The sequence below is a fragment of the Lethenteron reissneri genome, chromosome 38, assembly GCF_015708825.2.
Source record: "Lethenteron reissneri isolate LAM-NWPU_2019-01 chromosome 38, ASM1570882v1, whole genome shotgun sequence".
In the NCBI taxonomy this organism is placed as follows: Eukaryota; Metazoa; Chordata; class Hyperoartia; order Petromyzontiformes; family Petromyzontidae; genus Lethenteron; species Lethenteron reissneri.
Window position 1 is genome coordinate 23,028 of NC_083816.1, and position 10,227 is coordinate 33,254.

Below are 10,227 nucleotides of genomic sequence, written 5' to 3' on the forward strand. Positions count from 1 at the left end.
CCCCCGGGTTCACAAATGTTAATTCCCCTCCGGTTGCGGAAACCATGGGTGAGGGAGGCCTCGGAACAAGGCATGCTTTGGGTCCTTCTAATAGGGCTGTTGGAGGTCTCGATTTGTCGGTGGCTCACACTTTGGTTGGGGCTGACAGGGATCCGTTTGTAATGGTTTTAAACGCTGGGTCGCGGCCGGCCGTCATTCAGCAGGGCACCGTGCTAGCTCACGCGGCGCGGGTCCCTGCGGAAGAGCGTCTGGTTGCGCAGGCTGATCCGAGCCCCAAGCAAAACGTAAAACCGAAGGAGGACCTCGAATGGGTCGATTCGCTGTGCGCGGACTCGGACGATTTGTCAGCGGTACAGTTGGGTGCGCTGTGCGGGTTGCTGATTGAATTTTCGGATGTCTTCAGTAAACATAAGTATGACATTGGGTGCACGGACCTGCTACGCCACCACATTGAAACGGGCGATGCGGCACCGGTCAGGCTAAATCCCTTCCGACTGAGTCCTGCTGAGAAGGAACATGTTCAGTCGGCCGTTAACGATATGCTAGAAGCCGACATTATTTCGCCTTCTTCCAGTCCTTGGGGAGCACCTATTGTGCTCGTTAAAAAGCAGGACGGGTCCTTGCGATTTTGCGTCGATTTCCGTCGCCTGAATAAGATCTCTGTGGCCGACGCGTATCCGCTCCCCAGGATGGACGAGTCCCTCGACGCATTGTCTGGTGCGCGATACTTTTCGACTCTTGATTTATTATCCGGATTCTGGCAGTTGCCACTCGACGAAGAGTCTAAGCCTAAGACTGCATTTCGGACTCCAGGGGGCCTGTTTCAGTTTAACCGGTTACCCATGGGACTTCACTCCTCTCCTGCGACGTTTCAGCGCCTTATGGAGTTGGTTTTGTCAGGCTTGCAATGGGATACGTGCCTGATTTACCTTGACGATGTCATTGTTTTCAGTAAAACGTTTGAAGAACACCTCCAGCGATTGAGAGGGGTGTTCTTGCGAATGCGATCGGCTAAATTAAAGTTTAAAACCGGCCAAATGCCACCTTTTTCGTAAATCCGTTAAATACTTGGGTCACATTGTCGACTCTTCGGGGATTTCTACCGATCCTGCGAAGACGGACTGTGTCAGTTCGTGGCCGACGCCCACGTCAGTTTCGGACGTGCGCAGTTTCATCGGCTTTGCTTCTTATTATCGCCGATTCGTTGAGCACTTCGCCACCATTGCAAAACCCTTGCACGCTCTAACGGCGAAAGGAGTGAAGTTCCGATGGGGACCGGAGGAGGAGGCTGCATTCTGTTCCCTCCGGGACGCCTTGGTAGGGGCCCCACCCTTGCGCTATCCGGACTTTGCGAGTCCCTTCTTGCTAGACACGGATGCTAGCAACACGGGCATTGGGGGGGTGCTGTCCCAAGTCGTTGGAGGGGTCGAACGGGTGGTCGCCTATGGTAGCAGAGTGTTGTCGCCGGCAGAGCAGCGCTACTGCGTCACCCGTCGCGAGCTGCTTGCCATTGTTTTTTTCGTACAACAATTCAGACCATATCTCTATGGTCGTCACTTTACGGTCCGGACGGACCACGCGGCGCTCCAATATTCATTGCGGGTCGCCCAGCCCTCGGGCCAATTGTCGCGGTGGTTGGAAGTCCTCCAGGACTATCAGTTCACGACTACATACCGTAAGGGGTTGCGACACACAAATGCCGATGCCCTGTCGCGGTTGTTGCCTTGTCACAAATGTGCGTGCTTATCGGGATCGGCGCGCTGTAAACCGCCAGTTACGGAAGGTATGGAGGCGTTGGTTGCGACCGCGGGCACACCAATTGGGGATGTTCCCGCTACCCCGTGGGGGTCAGGACTCGCTGATCTCACTGTCGCTGATTGAGTGGGGCCGTCTCCAAATGGCGGACAGCTCCCTGCTAGCATTGCGCCGCAGGACGGGGGGTTCCGAAGGTGACCATGAACGAACTGGCTCCTACGTACTTAAGCAAGGCCTGTTAATGAGATGGGACAGTTTGTCCCGGCGGCACGCGATTGTGGTGCCTTCTGCTGTGAGAGGGAAGGTTGTCTTGGCCGCACACGAACGCCTCTTGCATTTGGGAGTTAACAAAACGCTTGCCCTGCTTCAGCGTGACTATTATTGGCCGGGAATGGGGAGTGACGTGGTGAATATTCTGAAGGGTTGTGTTGAGTGCGCCAGACGGAAACCACCGCCCGTGGCAGCTAATCCACCGCTGCAATCTATTCAGGTCTCGCGCACTAACGAGCTCGTTGCACTCGATATTCTGGGGCCTTTTCCAGTCACGCCTAGGGGTAATAAGTACCTGTTGGTGGGGGTCGAATATTTTACCCCGGTGGCCTATGGCGTGGCCACTCGCCAACCAGTCGGCGGCGGCTGTGACGGACGCCTTTGTCCAGGGCTACGTCCTGGACAAGGGGGCTCCCGAACGCTTGCTGACCGACCAAGGGAAAAATTTTTCGAGTAAATTACTGCAAGAGGTGTGCGACCTGTTGGGTACTAAGAAGGTGCGTACCTCCCCGTACCACCCGCAGACGGACGGGATGGTGGAGAGGCTCCACAGGACATTGACTTCTATGCTGTGCCAGCAGGTGTGTGAGGCACATGTTGATTGGGACCTGCAGGTCCCTGGGGTCCTCGCCGCGTATAGAATGGCCCCCCATGCAGCTACGGGATTTTCCCCGTTTTATCTGATGTACGGTCGGGAAGCCGACCCGCCCATGGAAACGCAGCTGGGCCTGCCCGCACCACGAACTAATTCGAAATTGGCAGAGCATATTAAATTTAATATTCATAAGCTGACAGAGGCAAGGGAGGCTGCACGGCTTAATTCGCGGGCTCGCCAAATTGCAAACGAGCGGTTGTGTGCACGGAAGGTGTCCGTGCACAACTGGGAACCAGGTGACAGGGCCTGGCTGCATTGCCCTCAGGCACCTTTGGCTACGTCGCCTAAATTGTTGAAGCCATGGCGGGGACCCGTGGAGGTCGTGCGGGTTGCACGCCCCCAGTGCGTTCAGATAAAATGGGGAAAACGCCGTTGGTACGTCCACCCCTCCCGACTGAAACCGTTCTCCGCCTCCATATGGCCTCCCCTTGTGTCGTGAGGGCCGAGCATGTGACGTGACCGACGACCCTAAGGGGGAAATGTCTTTGCCTGATCCTCACATGTCTCCGCCTGATCCGCTCCCAGGTGTCTCGGAACTGACAGCTGCCGACCACCGGCGGCCGGATCTTCGCGGTGGGGCCGGTCCTTCCAGGCCCGATCCGCGCCGTCTAGAGCTGCCGGAGCCACCGGACGGTCGCCAGCGTCCCGTCCCATATGACGGACCGGCCAGACGGACTCGCGCTAGGTCGCGCTACTTTTTATGACCTACCACGTGAGGAGTCGAGGCAGCCGGAGCGCCTCGTCACTGCGTTTAGTCACAGAGACACTTGGCGCGTTCGTTTTCGGGTGTTCGCTTTTATTGTGTTGTTCGTCGGGCTGTATATTGCTTCTTATTTAAGTGTTGTTGTTGTGTTGTTGTTGTTGCGTTACGGGGCACACTGGGGGGTGGGGTTTCTTTATTACTGCGTTGACGTTAGGTTGTGTTGTTGGTTAACAGCCGGGCCGGCTGCAAGCTATGTGGGAGGGGGTGATGTAGTGGTGATACGCGCTGGGATTAGGGATCGTATGCCAGCGCGTAATGATTGGCTGTGTATGTGGTGACGCGCGCTGACGGTGGAGGATCAGGGGTCAGCGCGGGGTCGTGGGTTACGGGGTACTGATTGGCTGTGGGCCGGTGACGCGCTGAGAGGGAGTGACCGGGTGGCAGCGCGGTGTGATTGGTGGAGTAGTGTTAACACGCGCTGGGGAAAACGGATCGTAGAGAAAGTGCGTCGTGATTGGTTCACTAAGGAGCGATGCTCACGTCGACGTCCGCATCAGCTCCGTCTCTCGTGAGCAGGGGCTATAAAAGGGGATGCACACAGGCGTAAGGGCAGTTTTTGTAACCAGCGAAGAATGAAGACGGGGATGAAGACATAGGGCCCTGCGGTACCTAGTCCCGCTGTCCTAACGGGACCGGGACTCTGTGTAACCCAGAGGCGAGTGTAGTGTGTGTAGCCATAGGCATAGAGTCTACACGAGCCGAATGTATTGTGTGTAGCCAGAGGCATAGGGTCTACACGAGTCAAGTGTATTGTGTGTAGCCAGAGGCATAGGGTCTACACGAGTCAAGTGTACTGTGTGTAGCCAGAAGCCTAGAGTCTACACGAGTTAAGTGGAGTGTATAGTCCAAAGGATAGAGACCACCCGTTGTATTGTGACACGTCAAGATTTAATAAAAGTGTGTTACCCGTCAAGAAGTTCCTGCCGTCAATTCCAATACTTCATTTGCACTACATAAGTAATGGTAATAATTATATTTTTAGCGTCTATCATGCACGCATCATACTTGCCCACTTGGCTTACAATTATTAACCGGTGTGAATTCTGCAAAATGTTATTGACAATGTAACATAGATGACATAAAGCTGCAGAGGTGTTTGATGACATCGAGAACATTAAGGGCGTTACGACATGAGCAGGCGTCCGTGTCACCTTAGAGGAATTGTAGATTATTCTTTTTTAAATGGAACCTTTATTGATATACGCAGCACACTCCCATCCCACTTCATATTTCACCCAGCGCAAAGAATCACCGTTGGATATTTCATTGCACTGCGTGTGGGAGAGAGCAGGTCAAGTGACCTCACTCGCCACGAGTGCAACCCACGCCGCGCTGCGCTCGCGTATTCCGTGGACTGTGTACGTGCGCGGGCGCATGCCGGAGTGCTCGTGCCCGGGTGAATGTTTTGTCTCGGTGGAAATGAGGGATTCTGAGATCGGAAGCGAGAGCCTTCCGTCTAAAGATGGGTGGGGAGGGAAATGAGGGCTGCAGGAGGAGGGAGCCCGGACAGGAAGGAAGGCGGTAAGAGCTGCCGATTGACGGACTGTACAATATCTCGCTTCGAGCAGCCGTTCATTGACGATGCCATTGCTTGCTTTGTGAGCTCGGCCCGGTGAACCCAGCCCCGTGATCCCTGCTGGATGATCCCAGTGCCGTGATCCCAGCCCCGTGATCCCAGCCGTCAGCATAGGAAGCCAAAGAAGGCCATTCCCAGGGTACAGCATGACGAGTGCCCGGTTACAGCGATTTTGTGTCACAGGAAATTTCTGTTGAATCGGAGTGGACAGAAAACCGACGAGAAATTCGTTTTTATAAGTAATTAAATACCAGTGTTGTGGGTTTTTTTGAGGATGCGATATTAATAAATAAAATGTTGTCAACAAGCCACCTTCAACATTATTAGGGGTACCGCACTGGCGAGATATTAACTGCCTCGCTTGGTATACAGGAGGTCATGGGTTCGATTCCGACACTGAGCTCTGCTGTACATTTGGAGTTTGCGTGTCTCTCTCCCCGTGGTCGCGTGAATTTGTCTCCGGGTCCTCCGGTTTTTCCCTCCACATTTAGGAATATGCGTTTAGAGCATTTGGCTGCTATACGTTTCCACATAATAAGCCACTTTATTGGACTAACATTTGTGGTCAGGTCGCTTCTGAAAAAAACCTGTATAGGGGCCGTACATAAATGACGTCACGCGATATTTGACGATTTTTGACCCCTCCTTCTTCGTCACACGGCGTCACAAAAAGTTAGACCCCCCTCAAATATGACGTCACAAAGCTCTGCCCCCCCCCAAAATAAAACATGTTTCAAATCGCTTTAAACTATTGTCATTGTAGTGCGTATTTAATGTGGCGCTGCACTCTGATTTTGTAGAAGAAAATATTTATTAAAACGTATATTTAATTAAGTAAAACGTGTTGTCTATATTTATTTAAAGTTGCGCATCTTAATGTGACGTCACATTTCTCAACCCCCCCCCCCCATCGTCACAAATGTCTGACCCCCTCCCCCCCCCTAGGTGCAATTTATGGACGGCCCCATAGATAAGTGGGCCTTATCTGGTATAGAAATGCTAGTGTTGTATTTGTATGCTCACGTGTTTTTTCTCTCGTGCTGCTATTAGGTTATTCTAGTTTGTATGTTACCTTTAACGGTCTACACACGCCACGATGATCCTTTAAAGCCACAGTGGCACCGTTCTACCTTCGGTGACCTCTGACCACTGCGCACGGGGGGGGGGGGGTACTAATGGAGGAGGCGCTGCAGGCAGTGGATGTGGAAATTGCGTTCAGGACGGGATCGCCAGGAACTTGAGCTGTGCAGAGGACATGGGTCTGCGGCTGTCTGAATCGCCTGCTCAACAAGTGCAGAGGATCACAGCCTGGGTGTAAAGCAGCAGCAGCAGGAGACTCAGTGTGAATGTTCACGTGACAGACGTGAACACCGAGAGGGGGAGTTGGGGAACGAAGCAAGCAAAGGGGTCAACATTCCTGTCACCCTCGTATCAGTGCTGCCTACCTCATTGCAGACCAATTCAGGCCTTATGGTCACCCCGTGCTCCTTATAAACTTCAACGTTCAGCCTACAAAGTCCCATCACAAGGGAGAATCGAAAATAAATACGTAAAAAAATTGCCCGTGTTGAAATGGCTGTACGCCGTATGGACCTGAACACTCAAGAATTGTATTCGCCTTAGCAAAAAAATGATAACATCTGGAAAATGAAGACAATCCTTGCATCGGCCACTGATAGACATAAGATAAATACACGGAGACAGAGACAAGACAGAGACACAGAGACAAGACAGAACAAGACAGAGACACAGAGACAAGACACAGAGACGGAGAGAGTTCAATCACAACGACGACATCGACTGAACGTTGACGCACAGACTCCACGCAGCGCCGCCGCCGCCTCCTCTCACCCACGTCGAAGCCATGAATGGCTCAGCGTGGCTGCTCTTCCATTCTTAAAACGAGCTGAGCCCGCGGGGGATGAGGATGGGCGAGGGGAGGTGGGGGGCTCCGTCATTGACTCGGACGCGACATCAGCGGAGAAACAGCCGCTGCCACCCGCACTGCGAGGAGGAGGCGGTGGCGGAGCCTCCTCCTCCTGCGCGCCCATTGCTCGGCGCGGGGTGACGCGGGCGGAGGGAATGAGAGGGGAGCGGCGAGAGGAGGAGGAGGGGGGGTCGGTGAGTCGGGTGACGCGCCAAGCACCGCGCTCGCGGCACTCCACGTCGCAGTCGGTGGACCTCGGAACGGCGGCACGGGACGGGGTGAGGTGCAGGAGGTGGAGTCACCGCGGCACAGCGGCACGGCTACTCGGGGAGACGCGGCAGAGGCGAGGATGTCTGACGGGGGGGAGGAGGACGGACAGGCGGACGGGCGGAGGGAGGCGGGCGGCCGTGCCCGCTCCCCGGAGTGGCTGAGCCGCGGTTTGGAGCGCGGCGCGCCGCCGCTGCTGCTGCTCGACGTGCGCGCCCCGGAGGCGTTCCGCGAGGCGCGGGTGCGCGGCGCGCTCAGCCTCTGCGTGCCCCCGGGGCTCATGCTGCGCCGCCTGCGCAAGGGCTCTCTGCCCGTGCGCTCGCTCATCCCCGAGCAGCGACACAAGGACGCGTTCGCCCGCCGCTGCAAGAGCCACGCGGTGCTCCTGTACGGGGCGGACAGCGGCGACTGTGGCGAGGACGGTGGCGGCGGCTCCGTGCTGGCGCTCATCCTGAGGCGCCTGCGTGAGGAGGGGTGCGAGGCGTCGTTCCTGCAGGGTGAGGGAGAAGCTATCTCGCACCTCCGCGCACTCGCCCCAGGGAGGTTTGCCGACACGCGCGCTCGGCTCGCCTGGGAAGCAGGGTGAAACAACAAACACAACTCACCCCCCCCGTGACCGACGCGGCGTGAAGAGGCCCATCATCCAGCGGTGGATAGACACGGTGCGGTGATGCGTCGTTAATATACCGGTCCGTCAACTTGTCGATGCGTCGTGATGTTTATCTGCCCAGCGTTGGGGTATATCCGCGAGTGTGACTGCATTTGTCACATGCCGGGGTGAACGGCGTCCCGTGAACCCGGGCGGTCCCTGAGTGCGACTGCGAGTACGCTGGGTGGTGACTAGCGCAGTCTGCTCGTCTCACGCTGCTTGTCATCCGCGAGCAGCGTGGCTGTCTGGGCAACCCTCTCGGACTCAAACGTCAACAACATCCGAGCACCCGTTCACCGAGGGCTGAGCGATGGTGAAGCTCGTTCTACGATCAGCGAAACACACCCCAGCGTGTCCTGAGCGTACCGCGCGTCAGATTTCCCTCCGTCTTTCCAAATAATATACGGGCCCTGTGTCAATCCACTGCTGGATGGAGGCTGTCCCCACACCGGGTCGGCCATCAGGGTTAATGGGGAGCGGTGGTGTAGCGGTTAGCGCTACGCTGCGCTATGAACCCGGCGACCCGGGTTCGATTCCCGTTCACGGCCAACACCGATGACGATTATCTGAACCGGTCATGGGCCTCCCCTAGGTCTCAAATGAGTACCTGATGCGTTGTGTAGTAAACAGCGCCACTCGGGAGACAAAGGCGGTCGGGCGGGGTGCTGGCCACCCACTCCCCTCGTGTGCCGTCCCGGCCTTCATAGGTGCTCGCTAACAACACTTGCCCCAACAGTCTGTTAAGGCTACACGGGGGATGTTTTGTCTTTTGGCCACACTTCACGGGGTGCAGGGCCAGTTCAGATATCGCTCGCCACTGCCGTTAGCCGTGGCTGAGTTCAGGGCGCTGTCGTGACATCATCGATCGTTGTGGGAAAACGTCGTCGCCAATGAAGACTTCGGGAAGTGGTGGGCGGGTTATGAACGAAAGGCTGAAAACATTCGACTCGTGTGTACTCGGGATTTGCAAGGCGTACAGATTGATCCAAACTCCAAATATACAGTAGGTGTCAGGGTCGGGATCGACCCCACGACGTTCTGCATACCAGGCGAGGTAGTTAACATCTCGCCGCCTTGGATGGGCATCACCTGGGGTGGGCACGTGTGGCAGATACTCAAACACAGCAACGAACGGCACTCCGCACACAACCACTCGATTGTCACTTCTTAAACAACCACAGTTGTACATTGTTACAATTTTGAGTGGTTATAGTTGTACGGGACTGAGATGGAAACGTTCACTCCTCTTTACCTGAAGCGACTTACATCACATCTCGTTTGACGGGGCAGCTGCCTTCCCTGTGCGGCACAAAGTGACTCGGCAGTCCGGCACGGGTCAGGCACGGGTCGAGGCACGGGTCAGCACGGGTCGAGGCACGGGTCAGCACGGGTCGAGGCACGGGTCGGGCACGGAGTCTGCCAGTAGGGGGCGATGGTTGCCGTCGTGTAATCCCCATTGTGTAATTTGTCCCGAGGCGAGCCGTGTTCGTTTGTGGGTTCGGCCCACGCAAGAATACAACATGTGGAGAGTCGCATTGGCTAAGAGCAGCGACGCGTTGAGTGAACCAGATCGTTCGACACTGCCCACTGCACGTGAAACACTCACGTCTATTGCCATCTACCACCCATACACAATTGGACCAAACAAGCCATGTGACCACACAATGGGAGTATGTAAATAGTTTGACTCTTCTATTTTTGCGTTTGACGGCAAAATGATCTAAATAGCAACGTCGAGGCATTCTGGAGAGAGAGAGAGAGAGCTCCAGTAGGTTTGCTCTTCCCCCATCTCTGATGAAGGAATGCAGACTACAGTGGTGTTACGCGACACGCTCCACAGTTTGAGTTGCATGGCCACAATCGCACCACTGTGGCTCTTGTCTTTATTTCCCGTTCACAAACAAACAACAACAAAAGTGGTAGCGGCATCGCCCTGCCGATGATCTTTATTTTCGATGCCGAACGCCATAAAACCAAACGCGATCCCCACCCACGGTTGGCCGGGTCTCGCCCGCGTCTTGCCGGCTCAGGGAGAAGCAACAGCTTGGCACCGAGGTCCCGTGCGGCCACCAACGCAGCAGCAGCCGCACACAACCCCAGCGCGCCCCCAACCCAATCCCTGGCTCGTAAACAGCCGGAGGCGAGCTGGGGCTGGAGGGGGGGGCTAGAGGCGCTGGCTCCGCGCCGCGACTCCACCGCGGGGAGAGCCGCCCCCCCCCCCCCGCGCGTCCTTCCCGCAGGGGTCGCCGCTCAGCAGCGGGCGTAGCGAGGGGACACAAACAGCTGTTTACAGCAACTAGCAGGGTGCTCGCCAACAATAGACCACACACACACTCACCACAGGTCACACACACTCACCACAGGT

The 10,227-nt window shown here is 55.9% G+C and overlaps 1 protein-coding gene across 1 annotated transcript; it reads left to right on the forward strand.

The window, feature by feature from the left end:
* Positions 1-7,097: 7,097 nt before the first annotated feature.
* On the forward strand, positions 7,098-9,998 carry LOC133351637 (dual specificity protein phosphatase 7-like). Its single transcript, XM_061566987.1, has one exon. It carries the CDS (start codon positions 7,296-7,298, stop codon positions 7,797-7,799), a length of 504 nt encoding a protein of 167 aa, XP_061422971.1. The 5' UTR covers positions 7,098-7,295; the 3' UTR covers positions 7,800-9,998.
* The last annotated feature ends 229 nt before the right edge of the window (positions 9,999-10,227 follow it).

Coding starts and splice junctions, on each gene's coding strand:
- LOC133351637 (XM_061566987.1), top strand. CDS start 7,296: ATGTCTGACGGGGGGGAGGAGGACGGACAGGCGGACGGGCGGAGGGAG.